This window comes from Chionomys nivalis, chromosome 24 (assembly GCF_950005125.1).
Source record: "Chionomys nivalis chromosome 24, mChiNiv1.1, whole genome shotgun sequence".
NCBI classification, from domain to species: domain Eukaryota; kingdom Metazoa; phylum Chordata; class Mammalia; order Rodentia; family Cricetidae; genus Chionomys; species Chionomys nivalis.
In genome coordinates this window covers 38179917-38203053 of record NC_080109.1, presented here as the reverse complement: position 1 = coordinate 38203053, position 23137 = coordinate 38179917, and the positions used below count along the sequence as shown (strand labels likewise).

The window sequence follows — 23137 nt, the reverse complement described above, 5'->3', positions numbered from 1 at the left end:
TGCAAACACTCTTAACTGCTGAGCCATCTCTCCCCAGTATTTCTTTTTACTTTATACTGTTGTCTGTATACAGTTTGATGTTTTTCTGTTTTGGAGAAAAGAGACCTGAAGATAGAAACCCTCTTTGAATGGAGGGTTATCTCCTAGACCACTGTTGATTTAGTTTTTGATCGCTGCTAAGACCACATGGCAGAAAGCTGTTGGTTATAACGTATTGCTACTTGCCTGAAACTATGCTTTTCTGTCGTGACCTTCACTGTGTTCAGGTTGACCTGACTGAAGTGACAGAGATTGAAGAAAAGACAGACACCAATTAGAAAAGCTGGGATCCAATGGGCAGTGATCTGATGGGAATGCATCCGAATGTAGTGGCCAGGAGACTCAGCTTTATAGCAGAGAGGAGGTGGCAGCTTAGCTACTCTTGGGAGTAGGCTCCATAGGGGAGCAGCCTCAGACTGCAGTCATCTTTGTGTTGATTCTTTCTGCACACCCTGCAAGCCTTAGTGCTCACATTCAGAGGAATCATAAGCCCTGCCCTGATCCGAGGCAGGCCTTGCCATTCCCATGAGTCTAAGGCCCTGCTATGCTCGTGTCAATAAGACATATTCATTCAGGAGTTCATCGGCTCCCCATACTTTTTTCCACTTGAAAGTTTTTGTTTACTTAATTTTGGTTTAATCCTAAAGATGGGTAATTGAATACTGTATCTTGCTTTGAAAATATTTCCTTGGGAGGAAAAGGTCGGTTGCTCTGCCTTGTTCAGGTCTGTCTGCTGCCAGCAGTTGAGCAGAATTCATTGCAGCAGACCTTAGTACAACCTTGGCTAGTGAAGGCTTCTGTGTTTCTTTCTCATTTCTTCCGCAGTCTCTTCTCTCATCCCTGTGTGCTACTCCCCGTGCTGATGACCAGGTACTGGTGGCTGCTCTTCCTGTCTTCCGTTCAGGTGGTGGCTTCTATGATGGCCCATCTCAGACAGACATAAGCTAGCCTCTGCGTTCATTCCCATGAGATGTTCCATCTGCGTAGAGTCATTTTCAGAGATTAAGGATGACTTGGACGGTTAAAATTTTAGCTAGGTCTTTATTGGGTGTAAGCCTGCTTTATGCCTTCTGTATAGTCGTTACGTTTTAGGGAAAATGAGGCAGTGTGTGATTTTTTTTTCTATTTGTGTGGGTTATACTTCTACCTTGTGTTGCTTTTGTGACTCTTGTGTCTACACGGTGATAGAACCTTTTGGTTTTTCATGGAGAGTTCAGTTTGATGGAAAAATCATTGGCTTTAGGCTTAAAAAGATAAACCTTTAGAAAAATTATACATCTTTATGTGTTTGCTCTAACCTTTTTAAGTTGACAAGATCTGTAACTCATTCCTGTTCCCTCCATGATGCGGTGAGTAAATAAACTGGAAATAAAAAAATGAAAAAAATTCTCCAATAATAAAATTTTCACATGGAAAAGTTAGGGGAGAAGTACAGCCTGTTGCAGAGCAGAAACCAAATAGCCAACCATGAAAAAGCGAGAGAGGGAGGGAGGAAGGGAGGGAGGGAGGAAAGGAGGGAGGGAGGGAGAGAGGGAGGGAGGGAGAAGCAGGCAGGTATGAAGGATGCAGCACCTTTCCAGCACTTGGGAGGTAGAGGGCAGGGAAGTAGAAAGCCAAGGAAACCCTCAGCTGCTGAGCGACTTTGAAGTTAGCCTGGGCTACATGAGACTTTCTATCAGCTCCCTGCAATACCCCTCCAAAAAAGAAAGTAGAGCCTAATTTAAAAAAAAAAAGATGTTTGGGTGTGACAATGCATGTTTCTAAGTTAGCTGTGAAGCAAAGATTTGAATGAGGCCAATGTTACTGGTGAATGCTAGGATGAACCTCTCCTCCTTCCTTTCCTTCTCTCTTCCTTTAAAGCAAGGCAGAGGAGTTTGTGTGTCTGTATCAGAGTGTGGAAGAGGACAACCTTAGACGTGAACTTCGGATTGTACGTGCATGGCGTGTGTGTTTGTACGTGTTCCTATGTGTGGGTGCACGTGTGTGTGGCAGTATTTGGAGGGCAGAGGTCCCTGTTGGGTGTTTCCTTCAATCACTCTTTACCATATTTTCTGAGGTAGGGTCTCTTCCCATACTCAGAGCTCACGGCTTGGCTAGGCTGCCCGTCTCCCTGCTTCCTCAGGGCTAGTCTGGTCTACACAGCAAGTTCTGGACTAGCCAGAGCTACTTAGAGAGATCTCGTCTCAAAAACAAGCAAACAGAAACTGATGTGAATGCCAGGATCCCAACTCGGGTCCTCCTGCTCACGAGCCAAAGGCTTTACTGACGGAGTCATCTCTCCGCTGTCTGAGATTTGGATTTCTTTCAGAGAAGTAGTTAGTGTGAGAGTGAATCAAAGAACATGTAATCAGAGCATGATCATGTGGGATGGAGACGAACATGACCCAACACGGAAGGAAACCATAGCAGTATTAGCCTGGAGCCAGGAATGGTGGTACCTGTGATTCTAGCATTTGGGAGGTGGAGGCAGAAGCGCCCAGAGTTCAAGCATTCTTGACACATAGTAAGCCAGGAACTCCAGAGCATCCTGGGGCTGCTTGAGACCCTGTTCACATAAAACAGAAATGTCAGACTGGAAGATGGATCAGTTTGTAAGGATCAGTGGGTGGTGATAAAAGAAAACCATTAGAGGCAAGGGTTGCCCCCAGGGGGTGAGGACCCACTAGGCTCTAGTGCAGGCTGAGGGGCAGTGAGTGCAGACTGGTAAAACCAACGGCTTGCCATGAAAGGAGAGGGCAGGTGTCAAGTTTTATTTCAAGATGACAAACCTGCTTTGTGATTATTGTTTCAGGGTGATATCACGGGCATACATCTGTCAGTGCTGTCACATAAGTGAAAAGGCCCTGGATGAATACACTCTCTGAATTACCTAACCCTCTTTGGTGAGCTCATGCCGCTGAAATCGAAGCTTCCTATTGCTCGGTGTGGTAAACAGCCATTGTTCACCGGAGTCTGACTGTATCACATTCCAGTACTCAGGGTACAGTGGCGATTGCTCTGTAAACCCTCCCCTCAGCCTCGTCTCCGTTTCTCCTGACATCTTGATGCTCCTGCTCTGTAAACCCTCCCCTCAGCCTCGTCTCTGTTTCTCCTGACATCTTGATGCTCCTGATCAGGGGCTGCCTTCTCGAGCCAAGGATGGGCATCACGGATGGTTTATATTCCAGGCTGTGTAGCCCAGTCATTTAGCTTTTTAGCCGCCTCGGCTGAGTCATTTATGTTTTAATGAGGCTATCTAATTTTTCACTTTTAAAATTATGGCTTTGCTTATAACTTAATTTAAAATCAAATTTTTGGAAGAGAAATGAGTTTTCATTTTATTGAAATTTGTCTGTATGCTCAGATTACTTAGTGCAAGCCTGGCATGAAGAAATATAATAGGATTTCATCAGCATAAATACCCAGAGGAAGAGCTACTTTGAGGAGGAGAGTAGCAGAAAGTATTTTTACATTTATGTATGTGTATTTTTTACATTATGTATGTGTGTGTGTGTGTATGGGGTCAGGTTATCAGACTTTATCTGCTGAGCCATCTTGCATATAAACAGACTTCTTGTTCATTTTTCTGGCTGCCCAGACCTGAATAATAACAAAGAAACTATATTAATTACAATATTGTTTGACCAGTAGCTTAGTCATATTTCTAGCTAGCTCTTACATCTTAAATTAACCCATATTTTATTAATCTGTGTATTGCCACAAGGTTGTGGCCTACTGGTAAGGTTGTGGCTGGCAGCTGACGTCTTTCCCTGCATAGCATCTCTCTGACTCCGCCTACTCTCTCTCTAGCTCTTCCTGCCTGGCTATATTCTGCCCTACTATAGGCTGAAACGGCTTCTTTTATTAACCAATGGTAGTAAAACATATTCACAGGACACAGAGGGGAATCCCACATCAGGTTCCTGTTGTTTAGAGTGTTTGGTTTAATGTTTCTATTGCTGTGATAAAACACCATAACCAAAGGTGGGGTGGGAAAAGGTTTATTTCGGCTTACCATTCTCAGGTTATACTCCATCACTGAGGGAAATCAGGGTAGGAACTAAAGCAGAGACCATGGATGAATGCTGCTTATTGGCTTGATCCTTACGGTTTGCTTGGTGTGCTTTCTTAACACTCCTGGATCATCTGCCAAAGGGTAGTACCACTGTCAGTGGGGTGGGCCCTCTTATCAATCATGAAGCAAGAAGATGCCCTACAGATTTCTCTACAGGCCAGTCTTCTGAAGGCATCTTCTCAATTAAGATTCTCTCTTCCCAGATGTTTGAGGTTGTGTCAAGTTGACAAAAACCAACCAGCACAACTGACCACTTGTTATTTAACACACAAGTGCATCAGTTATTAAAGCATAACGTGTCCTTTCTTATTCATCCCCATGATCTCATATAAATACCGTAATATAAACATAGTATAATGTTAAAAGTCCCTCAGTCTTTAAAAGTTTCAATACTTTAAAGGTCTAAGTTTTCTCTTAAAAGTTCAAAGTTTCTCTGAAATATCTAAAGACTTTCTGAAATGGGCCTTATAGCTGTGGGTTCCTGTAAAATAGGAAAAAAAAAGTTAAATGCTTTCTTACTGCAAAAGGAAGGAAGCAGGACACAGTTAGCTTCAAAACCAGAGCAAGACCGAAGTCTGACAGCGTGAAGCTCAGTGTCCAACATCTGGGACTCACGGTCTTCTGGGTTCCCAGGGCCTGAGCAGCTCCAGCTCTCTGGCTCTGCCATCCACAGCACACATAGTGTGTCTCACAGGCTCAGGCAGCTCCACTCCACGGCTGCTGCTGTTTTTAGTGGTCCTCCCATGGTACTCAAACGTGTTGGTGTTTCCTCTGGAGCTGGGCTGCACCTTCACCAAAAACCTCTCCTGGGCTCTCTTCAGGGACTTGACTTACCCCAGCTTCTCTTCATAATCCCTTCAATCCTGGAGCTTCTGTTAAAACTGAGGCTTCACCTTCCCCTGTAGCCTCTCCTCGCCTCTCAGAGTGCCAAGCCTTTCATGCCTTCAGACGGGTACCACTTGAGAAACTTACACATTACCAAGTTAGGCTGCCAGTGCAAAGTGCAGCCTTGGCCCCCTCTGGACAACAGCTTGTGTGTGTAGATTCCGAGGAAACGCTTCCCAGAAGACTTCACTGCTGATTCTTCAGCCCTGCTGTCCAGCAAAGCAAAGGTCTTACTTCTCTGGTTCTGGTCTCTTGTTAATCACAGGCGGTTCTTCAGCTGCAGCTGACTAGAGCAACAGGTTTTTAAATCAGAACAGTGAGTGTCCCTGATAGAGACAGTACGCGGCTCTCAAACTTCACAAGCCAGGCGTCCATCCTCCACACTTTACCCCAACATTATCTGCATTATCTTCTAAGTCCCACAGTAGCTCAGTAGGCTCTGAGTACTCCGTTTTTCTTGGGTCCAGTTCCAAAGTCCTTTTACACTCCTCCTGAAACCCAGCACGGTCAGGCCTGTCACAGCGACTCCCCACCCCTGACACCAGTTTGTGTCTCTGTTAGGTCTCCATTGCTGTGACAAACCACCATGACCGAAACTAAGTTGGGGGGAGGGTGGAATCTCACCTTAACAACTCTCAGCTTACCCTTCATCACTGAGGGAAGTCAGCACAGGGCCTTAAAGCAGGAACTGATGCTGAGGACATGGAAGAGTGTTGCTTATTGGCTTCCTCCTCCTGGCTTGCTCAGTTTGCTTTCTTACACACCCCAGGACCAACTGCCCTGTGTTAGTACTTCCCCTCACCCCCCCAGTGGCCTGGGCCCTTCCACATCAGTTGTTAATCAAGAGATTGTTCTATAGACTTGCCTAAAGGTCCATTTTAAAGGAAGCCTGTTGCATTACGATTTCCTCTTCTCAGATACATCCAGGTTGTGTCAAGTTGACAAAACCCAGCCAGCACAAATATACAAAACTGTATTTCATTTTTTTTTCTTTTTTCCGAGACAGGGTTTCTCTGTGTAGCTTTGGAGTTTGTCCTGGAACTCACTCTATAGACCAGGCTGGCCTCGAACTCACAGAGATCCGCCTGCCTCTGCCTCCCTGGTGCTGGGATTAAAGGCGTGCGCCACCACTGCCCCCGTGTTTCATTTTGCTGCTTTGGAGGGCTGTACGGAGTGAAGAAATGCAGCTACTTCAGTGTTGCAGCTACTCGGACAGTGAGTAGGACCTTGTCTGAGTAAATGAAGCTTCATGTCTCCGAGGATGCTCTCCTACATCCAGACACCAGTTTGTCTGTTTGCTTGGCCGGCACTGGCGATTAAGCTAGTGCCCTTGTACATGCTAGGCAAGTCCTTTACTACTGAGCCACATCCCCAGCCTTTTAAACTTGGTCTCACCAAGTTGCCCAGCTGAACTTGAACTAACAGTTGTCCTGCCTCAGCCTCCCCAGCAGTTGAATTACAAGAGTACCACCAGGCCCGACTCCCTAGTATCTTAAAGGATCCTCACAAGAATAGTTCAACCAATAGATGAGGTCAAAGAAAATGATCCTCGTGTACAAATGTGATTTTTATTACGCAGGAAGCTTGGCCCATTTACCTGAGGAGGAACCCTTGCTGGTTCTCTTGTTCTGCTGTCTGGATGACAAGTGCTTCCAGTCTTTGCTTTGGCCCCGTTATGGGACAGCAACTCTCCTTACCCAGTTACCAACTGGATCCCGGCAGCCTGCTGCTTCTCCAGTTGAGTCTGCTTCTCATTTCCCCCTTTAGAGAGACGTCTTTGCTTGGGACCAGTTGGGCTCTCCATCCTGTGCTTTGGGTTTTACCAGCTGTCCTCGTCTCTTTACTTTCAGACTATAAAAAACTCCGGCTAGGTCTCTTCTGAATATATTGAAATACCAACAGCAACCTTTCCTTTATTTTTTCTTTTTAAGAAAAATTATTATTTATTCTTCAAAAATTTATACATATACAATGTATCTTTGTCATATACCCCAAGTTTCCCCTCCAGCTCCCCTCTGGCACCTTCTCAACATGCCCCTCTCCCACCTTCATGTCTTCTTTTTTCTCACCATTTACACACACACACACACACACACACACACACACACACACACATATATACTTTGTTTTTTTTAAGACAGAGTCTCATTTTGTAGCTCTTACTGTCTTGGAACTCACTGTGTAGACCAGTCTGGCTTTGAACTCACAGAGATTCACCAGTCTCTCTGCTTCCCAAGTGATGGGATTAGAGGTGTGTGCCACCACGGCCAGCTCATTTCTAATACATACCATTTTATTTATTCATTGAGTTTTCACATCTGTATACAATGTATTTTGATTATATTTACCTCCCATTCCCTCCTTCAGCCCCTGCGTCCTTGTTTCCCTCCCAACTCCATGTCCTTTTATTTTTATTATTTTTTTCTTTTTAAAAAATAAGTCACTGAGTCTGATTATGTGTTTGAGTATGGGGCCACCCACTGTTCATCCACTGGGAACTGGGCAGCTTAGTAGAGTTCACACCTCTGAAGATCAGTGACTCCACCCCCCAGAAGCTATCACCTGCCAGTAGCATCTCAGCTAGAGGTGGGATGTCATGCACCCACCACAGCATGCGGGGATGGTGCCTGGCTTGATCTTGTGTAAGTCTTCTGAAGGTAACTGCGGCTGCTCTGGGTTCATGTGTGCGTCCTCAGAAGGCAGCATTTCACAGCCCTGTTTCTCACTCTCCAGCTGTTAAATTCTTTCTGCCCCCCTTTCCACTGTGTTCCCTGGTCCTTTTGGGGTCACCAGGGGCCTGGTAGGCCAACTTTAGTTGTGTTTACGTCTTGGTGACATTTGGGACTGGTAGGTAACACTTTCCCTCTTAAACAACCTTAAAAAATATCTTTTTACTCAAAGTAATGTCTGTGGAACAAAGAACGTCCTGTGATGACAGCGTGGGATGCCGGCTGACGTCTCCCACATGGTCTGTGTCTTGTCTTTCCTCTCCGTTCTTCTTTGTAGCTCTCAGCTTGGATTGGTTGCAGTTTCATGGTTTACCCTATGAAGCTTGGTCCTAATTTTGGCTAGTCTATTACAAAGCGATTGTTCCGTGCTCTGTCTGCAGGTTATTCCAGTTGTTGGAGGCTGACCTTGGGCTTTTGCATCCTTGTGAGTAAGGGACACTGTCCAGCGGTTGTTTCCTTATGTTTCCATCTAGGGTTGTGGTCCAGACACCCACAAGTGGACAAGTGGACAACATCGAAATTGCTCCCAGTTAATGTCTTCTTTATTTTGGTCCATACGTGGATTTATAAACTTGAAATTGTGTCGTTTCCCTTGACTTCGTGTTAGGTTTCTTGAAAACAGGAAAAATAATCCTACGGCCTAAAGAAGTCCACTGCCATCTTTCCTCCTTGTATCACCTCTTCAGTCTTTCTCTTTCTTGTTTTTAATTACTTCATTGCGGGAAGCTCTCTGATTTGCTCTTTGGATTTGTGTTGGTTGTTTTGGGTCATGACCCCTTGTGTAGCTTTCCTGTTCCTGGAGTTTTTACTTGCTTTTCTTTCCTTCCTCTTATTTCATGTTTATAATAGTTGCCTCCACAAACTCACACCTACATTATCACATAAAATGCTCCTTTTTAAACAAATCTTAGATCTCTCTATCTTACCTCATTTTTTAACCCATTTTGTCCTCTGGATTCTTCATACAATTGCTTCTTAGACAACTAATATTACTATTTTCTTTTTTCTTGTCCCCTACCTCCAGATATATATCGTGTGTGTGTGTGTGTGTGTGTGTGTGTGTGTAGGCAGAGTATAATATAGTCACAGTACTCCAAGGAAGAGAGAGCAACTCTGTGTGTCCTAACTGTTGGTTAGTTTTATGTTACCTTGACTCAAGCTAGAGTCATTTGGGAAAAGGAACTCGAATGAAAAAATGCCTCTATAATTGTCTGTAGGTGAGGCTGTGGGGGCATTTTCTTGATCAGTGACAGATGTTCAAGGGCCCAGCCCACTGGGTGCAGGACTGTACCTGGGCATCTGGTCTTGGATGGTATAAGAAAGGCTGAGCAAGTCCTGGGGAGCAAGCTAGTATGTAGCATCCCTCCATGGCTTCGGTTCCTACTGCCTTCCTCAGTGGTGGGCTCTGAGCTGTAGATGAAGTAAATGCTCCCTTCTTTAAGTTGCTTTTGGTCTTGGTGTTTTTTTTTTTTTTTTTTTTTTTTTTTTTTTTTTTGGTTTTTTTTTGGTTTTTTCGAGACAGGGTTTCTCTGTGGTTTTGGAGCCAGTCCTGGAACTAGCTCTTGTAGACCAGGCTGGTCTTGAACTCACAGAGATCCGCCTGCCTCTGCCTCCCGAGTGCTGGGATTAAAGGCGTGCGCCACCACCGCCCGGCTGGTCTTGGTGTTTTTTCATAGTAATAGAAACCCTAAGACAGCAACAAATCTCACTTTTAAATGATATGAGAGAGTAACAGGAAGTAAACATTTCTCATATATTTCAAAAAAGTGTCTGCATTTTGTCTCATGATAGAAACACAGCTGGGATTAAAGGCGTGTGCCACCAACGCCTGGCTGGGTGGCTGTTGACATAGCACCTTCAAGTCAGTATGTATTAGGTAGTCTAAACAGTTCCCGGTGCCTGATCTTGTTTTGTTAGTTAGTTTTTTTATGTAGATAAGCCTAGCAGTTGGGAGCTGGAGGCAGGGTGGATGTGTGTTCAACTTGACTTCATCGTGAGTTCCAAGCCAGCCTGAGCTGCCTACCTAAGCCTACAGAAGCAGCAACAAACTCAACCAAAGCGAACCAAAGGGCGAACATGGATGGAGACCGTCTGCACTCTACGCTCAACTGTTTCTGTTTCACTCGCTGTCTACACATAGCTCCTCCTGCCTCTGGTGCCCAGTCCAAAATGAAAATTTACATGTAATTTTAATGTCTTCTTTAGTTTGGACAGGCCGTTCCTTCACCACCTCCTCTTTGTGTTTGTCTTCGCTAACAACCTTACAGGTTTTGTAGTGGTCCAGAGTTTGCCTTATTTACTTGGGTTCAGGGTTTGTGGTTTTGGGTGATAGTACTAGACACCGTCATGCTGCATGAGTCACCAGAGGTTCTCATGGTGTTAATTGTCTCTCAATTAAGGTGGTGCCTACAAGGATCTCCTTGGAAAAAAACATTGTTTATCTGTTGAGTAAGGATCAGATGGAGAGAGATTTTGAGGCCACAAGTGTGTTTTTATCATCACACTTTTGCTCACTTAGGATGATTTCCATCAGCAGTGGCTGTTAATTACAGTGGGGTTTGCCAGGTAGTGTGGACCGGAAGCGGTGGTGCTGGGGATGGGACCAGGACTTTGTTCCTGCGAAGCCTGTGCTCTCATCACTGAGCAATGTCCCTAACCCCTTCTCAGTTCTTAATTTTGAGATATTCCTGTGTTTGCTGCTCTTGTTGGTGGCGTGAACCTGGAAGAGCAGGGTCTAAAAATGAGGCGGACTAAAGAAAGCCTCATGCAATAGTAAATTTCATTCAGAGCTCCATACAGTTTTTGCTCTGAGGGTTAAGGAGAGTCACTGAGTAAGGTGTACAATCTCAAGTTCAAGCCCAATGTGGCAAAACCACGTTTTTCCATAGAGGCACATGAATAACAACATCTAAAGTAAACTCACACCTATCTGCTACGCCTGGGAGGAGCATGAAAACACATCCCAAGAGCAGTTCGGTGTTTTGAAGAAACTGCGGTCACAAGACTCTTGTCTTGTTTTCCCAGAATCCCCTCGCAGGACTCCATCTTGCACCAGTGTGACGTTCCTGTCTCCTAGGCAGGCCTTGATCTTGTGTGATTTCCTGTCTTTCCTCAGCCTCCCAACTAACTGGAATTACAGGTGTGGACTACCACGTCTCTTGTGTTTGTTTGTTTGGGTTTTGAGATGGGATCTCACTACACAGCCCTTGCTGACCTGGAACTCACTCTGTAAACTAGGTTGGCCTTGAACTCACAGAGATCCACTTGCTACTGCCGTCTTAGTGCTGTGTTAAAAGGCGTGTACCACATGACCATCTACCATCATGTCTTTCAAAAAGTGTTTCAGTGACCTCATTTCCCCCTAACTCTGTCTTCCTCCTCTACCCCCATTGGATCCCAGTGACCCCGTTTTCCCCTGACTAACTCTGTGTACTCCTCCTCTGCCCCCATTGGGTCCCAGTGACCCCGTTTTCCTATGACTAACTCTGTGTCCTCCTCTTCTCTGGAAGCTCTTTTGTACAGCCTGTCTCATTTCCTCCACTGTCCACTTTCCATCCTTTCCTTAGTCCAACCCACGTGACTTTCCATGTTGCTCCATGGAAGTGATCCTTCCCAAGACTGATCTTTGACCTCTGTCTTTTCCAGTTCCCACATCAGTTTGTTCTGACTTTGCTTGTCTTAGGTTCCTTTCCTATTTGTACCCTTCTGTTTTCCTTGAGTTGTCTGTTGCTCTAGCGAAGACTTCAAGCCCTGTATTGAGCAGGTATGGAGAGAGCGGACAAATCAGTGTTTTGTTCCTGATGGTAGTGAAAATGCCTTGGGACTTGTCTGAGAGCTGACGTGGTCACCTTCTCAGAGAAGCCTCCTTGGCACAGACAGAAATAGGGCACCCCGTGGTTTCCTAGTTTTGTTCTTCTTCTTTGAAATTATTCCCACTACAATACCTGATTCTTTTCTCCAACCAGTATTTATGGGTGACCTATTGTAGATCAGAAAGCACTCTAGACATGGCAGAAAGCAGGATGGTGGAGGTCCTTCTTTAAAGGAGTCTACATCTCAGAGGAGGGGAAAAAGACAAATCATGAGATTTGGGGCTGTGGTACTGTGATAAAGTGACATCAGGTGATGTGGTCATGTGATCGACACATGTATACATGTGCAGCACGCGGGGGCTTTCACGAGTTGTCCTGGAAGCTGACACTTGACGAAGAGAATGCTCCAGACTCGCAGAAGTCTAAAAGAGCCAATTCCTGGGCAGAATTCACAGCAGGACAAAGGTCCTGGAGCCAGCAGCTCAGGAAAGCAGGCCAACAAGATAGGAGAATGGCAGGCAGAGGCAGGAGTACTTGGGGAGACACAAATATGGGAGGTGGGCGGGGTCAGAGCAGGTAGGACCTTAAAACACCTATCTGTGAGACTTCCGTAGATTTTCTTTCTGGTGCTGGGGACCAAACCTAGTTCTTGCCCTTGCTGGGCAAGCACTCTCCTGCTGAGTACATACACAGCCTACGAAAGGCTCCCTGGCGTCGATCCTGGTGAGGGCCAGTTGACTGCATGCCTGTGAGCGTCCACTGATTGCCACCTGATAAACTGTCCTCTTTGTGTTTCCCTCCAGGGTAAAAACCATGGCAAGAAGCTCCGAAATTATTACGCAGCTAACAGCTGCCCTCCTCCAGCCAGGGTGAGCAGCGTGGTAGAGCCTGTAGCCACACCCCTCCTTCCTGTCCCGCCACAGGTGAGGCGAGCAGTGTGAAGGGGCTGTCGCATGCATGTTGTCACGAGTACAGATCCTGTGACTCTGTCTGTCAGGGCCAGTCTGGGCGGCAGCATCCTGGAGGGTTCTTGGTACTCTTAACCCCGTGAGCTGTGCCTGCCAGCACTTGACCCTCGAGATCTCTCATTGGACTTGACCGTGATGTGTGAGAGGATGGAAAAATAGTTATGTCTATTTTTATATAGCTTTCAGAATTCTAGGTTAAATGACCATATGATAGCTAGGCTTGGCCCTGGGGGAATAATTGAAGGGCTGGAGAGATGGCTCAGTGGTTAAGGATTCTATGCGGAGGATCTGGATTCTGTTCCAAGCGCCCATGTGGTGGCTCACAACTCTCTGTCCCTCCAGTTCCTAGTCTGGTACATGGGACGCACAGAATACATGTAGATAACAAACTCATATGTATAAAGTCTAAAAAATTCCACTAAAATATTACTTATCTTGAATGCTTTTGATGCTGGCTTAAATCCTGCACACTAGATAAGTCTATAATTGGTTTTGTTCTAGTGCTGGGCCCTGGCCTCATTTAGTATTTGCCATTACTTGGAAGTGTTAGCCTTATTATTCAAAGCGTGGTCCGTGGGCCAGCTGCATGGGCCTCATGGGGCTTTATTAAAAGCCTGGGAAAGCTGAGTAACTTTCCATGATGTCGCATAGTTTGAAATGTTGCAGAGCAAAAATTTTTTGTCATCTCAGTGTTCTTAACTACCAAGGTATAATGTTACTTTCCTGAGTGTTTCTCTGCTTACAGTGTGTGTAGGTGCCCCTGCTGGGCCCTCCCCAGACTTACAGAAGATAGGATATATTAATGGCAGCAGGGGCACTTGCAGCCCAGTGGTTTTCACATTAGGGGTTTCTTCAGGATAGGCGCTCTAGAGTCAGGTGGCTGTGCCCTTCCTCCTTGGGAAACAGCGCTGCCTACCTTGTTTGTTTAGCACGAACCTCTGTGAAATAGGAAGATGTTGTACTGTCCCCCGAGAGTCTTCTCTTCCAGGTCACACAGTGCTGTTTTTTTGAACTGCTCTAGATAAGGTGTGGTTTCCACAATCTTAACCATATGATCATTTCTAGACAAAATTTGCTTTGTAATAATTTCTGTTGGCCCAATGGAATTTAATCCTGATGGCGTTTGGTTTCTTTTACTTGTTATCTGGCTTCGCTAAGTCTTTTCCCCCTGGTTATTTACCCACACGTGGTGTGGAGAGTTTGTAGGACTGGAGCTCTCGAGACTTGGCAGCTTTAGTCTAGGCGGGCTGCTCAGTACACAGTTGGTGCTCAGTAAGTGTTTGCTGGTGGTTGGAGCACACTTCCCTCTCTCTGGGAAGGTTTTAGGCGTACTTACTGCCTCCTGCCCTAAATGTCCACACTTTGAAATCATTTCTTCAGTAGAGATAGACTCATCCTAGTTGGTTCATAGGTGTTGGAATCCAAAATGGGATGAAGGTTCTCCTAGTCTCTCCCCTGGAATTGTTTTCTTCTTACACGACTCAATGCCTGCGGCCCTGCCCTAGGCTTTGGCTCTGTTCTTAAGGATCTCGGAGGAGTGGGAAGGTGTAACTGTCCTTCTGTGTCTTTCCTGGCAGGTGGGCTCCGGCAAGCCAGGGGGAAGAGTGATCCTGGCCACAGAGAACGACTACTGTAAGCTGTGTGATGCCTCCTTCAGCTCCCCTGCGGTGGCCCAGGCCCACTACCAGGGGAAGAACCACGCCAAGAGACTTCGTCTGGCTGAAGCTCAGAGCAACTCGTTCTCGTAGGTATTGCTGTTGTCTCTGAGACCAGATTGTTATGGGAGAGCAACCGTGTTTAAAGGAGGAGATAAAAGGGAGCCCTGTTTGGATGTCTCACTCATTTCAAATTTATTTTCTCCAGGGACTCTGCAGAGGCAGGGCAAAGGCGGACCCGGAAGGAAGGGAGTGAATTTAAGATGGTGGCCACCAGGAGGAATATGTACACAGTCCAGAACAATTCAGGTATCCTGCATGCTCCCATGTACCTCGCAGGTGTAAAAAAATCTGCAAATGATAGCAGTAGATAGCCCCAAGAAATTAGGTTAGTGATTGTTTTACCGAATTGCTCTGCTGACTGTCTAGACTGCTGTTTATTTCTGGTGTTCTTTCTTCCTTATTCGGTATATTACTTACATTGCTTTTAAACCTTAGTGTTTTATAATTCCTCTTATAGTTCTTGGTTTTAAAAATATTTGTCAGAAGAAATATATAAAGCACATCAGATAATGGGCCCTTTAAGGGCTGGGAAGGTGGTGTAGTCATGCAAGCTTGAGGACCCGAGTTCGATCCCAAGCACATACGGTAAAAGCCAGACACAGCAGTTCACACCTCTAGCCTCAGGTGGAGATGGTGGGTCCCTGGAGCTCACTGGACAAACAGCCTAGCTGAGTCAGTAAGCTCCAGGGGCAGTGAGATTGCATCTCAAAACATCAATGGAGAGAAATTGAGGAAGACACTTGGTGTGCTCACACCATGCTCAGGTCTTGTCTACTGGGGGAAGGAAGGGTGATTTTTGACCAGGTAATGAATGACGGTTACCTGTGACGTTCTCGTGATGTGCACGTTCAGTGGGGAGCCATGTGTCTACAAAAGTGCTCTGTGTGCATCCTAGTCCGGGCAGCCACAGCCTCCAACAGCAGAGCCTATTGGCACGAACTGCAAAACAAAACCAAATTGCACTGGCTAACAAGCGACAGCTAGTGACATTACAGAGGCAGAAAAACCTGTGGTCTGATGAGTGCAATCTCAGTGTGTTACTAGTTAGGACCAAAGTCAGCTAAAAGACAAAGATGGTGGGTCTGGATTTCAAAAACTAGGTGAGATAAAGGAGCCTCCCATAACTGTGTTAATGTCAAGGAAAATGCACTTTAGGGTGCGGGTGTCGGAGATTGTGTTCTCTATGGAGAGTATTAAAAATATAGAGACAGCTGGAGTGAAGGAGTGAAGGGTCTTACTATGTTGCCCACACTGGCTTCAAATTTGCTACAATCTTTCTACCTCAGACTCCCAAGTGCTGAATTAAAGGCCCAAGCCACCGTGCTTGGCTACAGTCTTTAAACACTGAATTTATTTTTAAGAGCCATAAGCATTTAGAACCTGGGCTTGTCTCTGTAGACAGTACCCTAACACTAGTTGGAGAATCGTTTGTGTTTATAGATTGAACTTGTATAAGCGTGTAGTTTAAAAAAAAACAGTCCATTTTCCTCTCCTTTATTTAAAGTTAGAATCTGAATTGGAATTTAGAATTATTTATTACAATGAGAACTGGTGGGTTGATTTTACCAAGTGGGCATTCTGAGTATCTGCGTGTGTGTGTGTGTGTGTGTGTGTGTGTGTGTGTGCATGCGTGCAAAGGCGTGTAAAGGTGTATCAAGGCTAAGATCAATTTTGGGATATCTTTTTCTGTTGCCCTCTAGCTATTTTTTGAGCTCACTGATCGACTGGGTTAGTTTGGTCGTGTGTCCCCACGATCCTCCTGCCTCCACCTTCCCAGCACTGGGGTTACAGGCACAGGCCACAGTGCCTGGCCTTTCTGTGGGTGTTGGAGAGCTGAACTCAGATCCTTCAGCCGTCTCCCAGCCCCTGATTATCTCACTTCCGCAGGACCTTACTTCAATGCCCGCTCTCGGCAGAGGATCCCGCGAGATCTCGCCATGTGCGTGACTCCCAGTGGCCAGTTCTACTGTTCGATGTGTAATGTCGGCGCTGGTGAAGAAGTCGAGTTCCGGCAGCATCTGGAGAGCAAGCAGCACAAGAGCAAAGTGTCTGAACAGCGGTACAGGAGCGAGATGGAGAATCTGGGCTACGTGTAGCGATGGCCGCCCGCGCTCATGGAGAAACTGGTCCTGCCTGTTGTTTGCCTTCTGTCAGCCTTCCTTGCTTTGTGGTCCCCTTGATCCATACATTCCTCATTCCTCTGCTTAGGATGGGTATCTGCAGTGGTACCATGAGTACCACTTGGGGTGGGGTTTGAGCAGATGATGGGCTCTCCTGGAAAACACCATACGTACTGTCAAGCGACTTATAGGATGCGGCCCACCTGCCCCGTCAGAAGTAACTTTTTATCTTGGCCAAGTTCTGTTTCCCCAGGGGTAGCCTGACTGCTTAGAGCTCTGACCGTTTAAAAACGGCATCTACTTTCGCAATTTTAGTTTTATGCATAGTAGGTGAAAACTTGACTTCAGTTTGTCCTTCAGATTATAGTGAAAAGATAAACAGATTCCCATTTCCTGGTGTTCCTGGAGAGCCATCACCCCAGTGTGGTGCCAGGCCAGTACATGTGCCGTTGTGGTGTGTGCTTGGGTCTCTCGGCAACAGTTCGTCCCCTGTGGCGTGTCTCTCTGTAACTGACACGCAGGCTCTTTTGAATCCAGACACTTCCAGAATACTTAGGTTCTTTTGAAGCTGTGACTTTATCTCCAGTTGTGAATTGCACACATTTAATCCCCACCTCCTCCCTCTTACTTGGGCCAGTGTGTTTGCTGAGATCATCTCATGCCCTGGTTGGACTGTCAGTCTGAGACCCAGATTTGACTATCGAATGAGTTGAAGACGGATATTCTTTTAAAATATATATATATATTTTCGGATGATTAAAGGACATGCATGGATGTGTTTGCGATTTCAATTTGGGAATTATATTTTCACTGATAATTGCGTGAACGCCTCATTGTCTGGCTTTTTGATGATTGTGTCCTGGCACCGCCCTGGCAGGTGACGGGCGCTCCTGGGAAATACTACTCTTTCTTCCGTGGAAAGTTTTTTTTAAAGCTGATCAAGTTTCAGTGTCCTCTCCAGTAGAAAAACACACAGACGTTGTGTTTTCTTCTTTACCTCCTTGAAAAGACTGAAAACACAGATGGCTGTGGTGTCTAATGATTCTATTGGGATTATTATTTTTTAAATAAAAGGCCATGGTGTATGTCTAGATCGACTGCCGGAGTATTATGTGAACCTGTGTTCACCATGTTTCTTCTGTTTTCTACCTTCCTTCATGTGCTAAGAGCGGCGCGCCTGTCTTCGCAGGGAAGCGCGATTCCGCAGGTTTATAGCAAGCAGTATCTTGTACTAGGACAGATGCACATTTTATTATCATGTCACTCCTGGAAACCGCTGTGGGACCTTGAGAATTCTCCAGGCAAACAGGTGGAGAGGAAGGAAGCGCCAGCTAATCCCCCTTTCCACTTTTGCTTCAGAACAGTTGAGACTACAATTAAAGGTCAGTTTTATGATTAGCTTCTAGAACAGTGCCCGGTTACTTTCTCCTGTTGAAATGATGGTCTCCTGAAAAGTAGAGCTATTTGGTTAAAGTATTTCCCCCTTCGAAACAGAAGAAAGAGCAGTGTTCCCTTGAGCTTTGATCTCCGTTTGCAGCTCCTTGTCCCAGAACCCCTCTCTTCTGGGGCTATCTACAGAGCTGGTCAGTTTAGGGCCATTTAGCACATGTCTTGTTAGCCATTTGGTTCCTCATTTTGCTGCTATTATAATTCTTCAGTAGATTGAAGCATAGTGCTGGCCACTCGGTTCTGTGATTGTTTTAACAATCTCATTTGCTCTCTCTGCAGGGGTGTGTGTCTGTGTATCTCTGTGTTGGTGTCTGAAGATACATGCTTCCTGCCCCCTAGTTTTATGTGATACCCCAGAGAGAATTTCACCTCATCTTTATCTCAGAATAATGTTGAAAGATTCTGGGTATAGATTTCCATTTTATAAAAGTGACATTCATCTGCTCTAAAATTTTCCTTTGGGAATGAAGTCAAAGGATGTGTCTTCCCCCACTTTTCTATATACCCCCATCCTCCTGTATAGCCCCCATTTTCCTGTATGTATCCCATTCTCCTGTGAATTCCCCCTCTTCTGTATGTGCCCCCATTCTCTACGCCCCCCTCCTGTATGTGCACCCACTCTCTATGCCCCCCTCCTGTATGTTCCCCAACTCTCTACGTCCTTCTCTCCTGCACATCTCCCACTCTCCTGTATGTACAAAAAAACAGTGGACTTAAGGGCTTGATGTGTTATCAAGCCTCGTGAATTCAGGTTTCTAGTCTCCCAGTGCCCTTAATGGATGTTAGGGATGCCTAAGTATGGTTTCTTTTAGAGAGAAATGTTAGATTTATAGAGTTATTTCTATATTCCTTTGCACTTGTTCTACGACACTCCAGTGCCAGGTTGCCTACAAAAACTCAACTTTGTTTCTAAACTCTGGAAGCTGATAAGTAACTGCCAAGGTCATTGTCAGAGGTCGTGTGGACCTGCGGAACCCTTGGAAGTTCCCTGGGCTGAGGCTGTACCGTGCAGTAGGTGGGGCCAAGGGTAGCAGGGTATTGAGGCTGCATGGTAGTGTCCTGCGGAATGAACTCGGTGTGGAAATTATCCCTTGTCTGACCAAGCTGTGGTGGCGTCCGAGTCAGTTAAGTGAGCTCTCTGTCGGTTTCATTTTGTGAAGCCTTGTCCTGGTATATGACATGCTGTAGGATCCCCCCTCTTCCCCAGGAATCGTCTGTCTCATGACATGCCACAGTCATGGACGGACAGACGTCCAAACAAAGACAGCCTTAGTCCAGAACAAGGTAGATTTCAGGTCCATCCGTGTGCAGCATTGCTGTCCTCTCTCTTTGTCTTGTTAGGAGGGCCATCGGAACACCCAGATCCAAGGCCGAAAGGAAGGGCCCACTTCCCGCTGGATCCCTCTGCCTTTGGAGGGCATCAGCTTTGAAGTCCAGCTACAGCCCGTGTCCTTTGGTCTCTTAGACGTTACTCTGAGCAGAAGACTTGGGTTGGTCTGTGTCCTGCCACTTGCAAACCTGTGCCTGTTGTTTTATGCTTGTCTGCCTGCCTCACACAAGCTGAATTTTGTGTGTGTGTTTTTTTCCCCCACTCCGTTTGTCTTGAGTAAAACTTTCTCCTCAAGTCTTTACCTTTTAGTTCACTGTGAGCTTGGGAGGTCAGCAATGAGTGACGGACCATGCTCAGAGAGAGCGTGTGCCCCTCCGGTGATCCAAGGTGAATCAACCCCCTCGCCCCGCAAAGCTGCCCTGCAGAGCTTTGAGTAGCCGGCAGTCTGCAGTCTGAATAAGGAGAAGAGATGGTGCATCTTCTTCTTCCTGTGACAGCAGGCTCTTCCATCCTGTGTCGCCTGGGACTCGGCCATGGCCGTCTACAGATGGTGATGGGGAATTAGTCTGGACAGACAGGAAGCGTCTACACAGGGCTTTCTCTGTGGAGGGGCTCTGGAACAGCAGGTTGGCTCTGTAAGAGTCAGAATTTCGCTGAAAGTATTTACTAGCTGTGAGGTGTGTGCCCAAGCAGTGGAGTGTCTTTCGAGGGGGGGGGGCGGCATACTCTGTTGGTCTAGCAGAAGTTTAATGCAGTTATTTGGACAGGTGTTTTAGGAACGTTCTGCCTTGCCTTCCTACTTTGTCTCTCTTAGGAGTTTGTTTTTTTGTACGATGTAAAAATGCTTCGTTGCTTTTTGTGGTGGGTGAGTGAGTGGATGGACACTAACCGTGGAACTAGCTTCTCATGAGACATTTGTATGAACAGTGTGTGGTGGCTTTCCTTCCCATTATCCATAGAGATTCTTTATGGAACTCCCTTTCTCTGTCACTACCAAAAAAGTCCTGGCTCGTGGTCCCACGTGACCTTGTGTCCGTTAAGCCCCAAATATGAGTGCCTTTAGCAAGCGATAGCATTTCACGGAGGGTGGAAGTGACAGAATTAATGCAGCTAGCCACCGTCCATAAAATAGCGTGAAATAGTAAAGGTCCTTGTCAATTCTGTTCTGTGCCCCCCCCCCCCCTTTTCTTAGTGCAATCTCAATTTGCTATTGGGTAAAACTGCACTCTATAGAAACCTGGTTACCGTGGTTGGCCGTAGTCACTTGGGTGGGCTGTGTCCTGCTTGCCACGGCCGGCAGTAGTCGCCTGGACGGGCTATGTCTGGTTACTGCAGCTGGCAGTAGATGCCGGGGTGGGCTATGTCCTGGTCGCCCCGGCTGGCAGTAGTTCTGGGCGGGCTATGTTTGATGATGCAGAGAATTCAGCTTGAGATGCTGATGTTAGAAAAACTTCCTATGCTGATGGTGCCCTGGCTTGGTTCTTCTGTAGGGCAGAGAGAATTACGTATCTGCACATAAAGTGCATTGAGGGACAGCCTGGGACAGCAGCTCCAGGTCATCTGGTGTGGATGGAGGCCTTCCCAAGCAAGCTTGAGGCCTTTGAAAGCAACAGTTTTCTTACTTTGATTAACCAAAATTCAAATTCCCTGAGTCTTTACAATCTTTCGAATGTATGACTAAACTAATTTTTGTGTGGAAACAGCAGTGCTGGCCTCAACATTTTATTATGAGGAATTTCGGTTACTGTCAAGGCGGAAAGCGTTTGCAGGGTACCTGACGGTGGGCGTCCTCCCACTTGTGTTTCCACGTTTCTCCCCAGGAGCCCATCACCGTGCTCGTCTGTCTGTCCGTCCGTCAGGACACATGCCTCCGCATCAGTTTCAGACAGTGCCCATGCTGTGGGTGTTGTGCACTAGGATCTAACATTTAACCGCTAATACCTTAGCAAAGCCGCACGTGTAGGTCATCACGTGAGCCAGTGACCAGTCCTGGTTCTCCCCTGTGAAATCAGCCTTCCTTGTTTCTGTTCCTGAGTCTGCTTAGAGTTTCCAGCAAGTCTGCACCAGGTCACCTGGCCCTCACAGGCTACATCCCCGACAGGACTAGCTGTGAGCCCTCCCTGGGCGCTGTGGCCACTCACCTCCTATCCTGTATGTAGCAGAATCAACGCTAAGACAACAGTTCCGTCCGTTGAGGGGTGGGCGAGCCTTAGGGCTGTCTGCAGCCAGTCACGCGGAGGAAATCTGCCTGTCTCCATCCTGTGCTCACCTGCTCTGCAGAACTGAAGGGAGACTGATGGGCAGATAACTCAGGGCCCAAACTTGATTGCTTCTGGATATTAATCTTAGGCTTCCAAAGTGAACTGAATGCTTCTTTTGGACTCTTAGTAGGACTGTGTTTATTTTTGTGAATTAGAATCTTATTTTTTGACATTTCACAATTCTTTTGACATAAAGATATTCTTGGGCATTTGTTGTGGTTTTCTTTTGTAAAGGTTCATCTAGCCCAGGCTAGTCTTAATTCTATCTACTATGTAGCCGGGATGACCTTGAACTCCCAATCCTCTTGCCTCCATCCCTTGGTGCTGGGATTATAGATGTGTACCACCGTGCCAGGCGATAATCGTAGTTTTTAAGTCCAAAGCAATTGCTAAACTCTCACTGCGCTGTTGAACACTAACGAATGCAGGGTCTGTCTGATTCTTCGGTCTTTAGATGGCGTTCATGGTCACTGTTACTGTAAGTGTTCCAGCAGCCCCTCCCTGTGGACGTGGTGTTCATTATCCCTCACCACTCATGCGCTCTCTACCTGATTCTTCCTTACTTTCTTTTCTTTTTAAAGAAAGTGACTCCGTATGTCGGGATGAGTGATACTGTCTTAGGGCAAAGGCAGCATCCATACTTGGGAACGAACCTCTTGGAAGTGGCTGGTCATTGTTCTGCCTTCTTTTGGTACCTGAATACCTGTCAAAGGCTCTGTAAGCCAGTGTGTCGTTTCGTAAGAGTCTCATGTTGACTCTGCTTACCTGTGGTCCCCCAGTCAACCGCAGTGACCTGGCGTGGGTTTGGTGTGTCGTCTTTGAAATGCCTTACTGGGTATGCCAGGCTCTGTTGTCAAGCCTCCCAGCTGTCCGCTGAGACCCACGTGTCTTCTGGGATGCGTGCTCTTGATCCAACGCAGAGCGGATCTCGCTTTCAGTATCAAGGGTGCATTTTAACACAGTGGTTGTCTTAAGCTAGAATGTAGTAGAAAGCCAAGAGAGAGTTTGGAACCCTTCACGTGATCAATCACAAGGCAAGCTGTAAATGTGCTTATGCAGCTGAGAAGTGCCAGTCCGAACCAGAGAAGTGGGGCTGTGCCCTGGGATGCTCTCTGCTTGATCTGAGCAGGCCGTCTCTGTTTGGAGATCTCCTGTTTGGGGGGGGGCTACAGAGCTGACTGATATGTCACAGGCTTCAAACCAATCAACTGTGAATTGTGAAATTGAAATTGCCCTTTCAGTTTTATTTTCTTCTGCCTATTAAATATAGAAGTCTGAATGTTATTTAAGCTTCTATTGCTTATGTTGATGGCTCATCTTGGCTGTGTATTCTCACGTATGTACTGATTTCTGATAAAGGCTTGATGATATTGTAACAGGCTTTTTGTTCAGTTTAATAAAATGGTTTTTGAGTCTTGTCTCAAAAGTGATTATGAGTTGGAAATCAAGGGTATTAAATAGTTAGCACACAGGCTAACAGGTCTGTGAGTTTTCCATTCATGGTGGCGCATGGCCTACCGCACACTTTCCCTAGGCTTCAAACACCCAATTCCCAGTTCTCAGATTTGCTGTGGAATTGACATAGCTGTCTGCCCCACCCACCCCCCAGCTAGCGTGGTACTGGTATGTATTCTGTTTTGTTAATACCTTTTTTTTTCTTTTTTCGAGACAGGGTTTCTCTGTAGCTTTGGAGCCTGTCTTAGAACCAGCTCTTGTAGATCAGGCTGGCCTCGAACTCAGAGATCCGCCTGCCCTCTGCCTCCTGAGTCCTG

At 46.3% G+C, this 23137-nt stretch overlaps 1 protein-coding gene across 2 annotated transcripts in view; it reads left to right on the top strand.

Moving 5' to 3' along the window:
• The window catches only part of Zmat3 (zinc finger matrin-type 3), a 28559-nt gene extending 5774 nt beyond the window's left edge, over positions 1-22785 (top strand). For both annotated transcript variants that reach the window (XM_057756967.1, XM_057756968.1), the window contains exons 3-6: positions 12323-12442; positions 14065-14231; positions 14351-14451; positions 16093-22785. In XM_057756967.1, the coding sequence (XP_057612950.1) occupies positions 12323-12442; positions 14065-14231; positions 14351-14451; positions 16093-16301 (597 nt within the window). In that variant the 3' untranslated portion in view covers positions 16302-22785. The remainder of the gene's footprint in view (positions 1-12322; positions 12443-14064; positions 14232-14350; positions 14452-16092) is intronic.
• Positions 22786-23137: the final 352 nt, after the last annotated feature.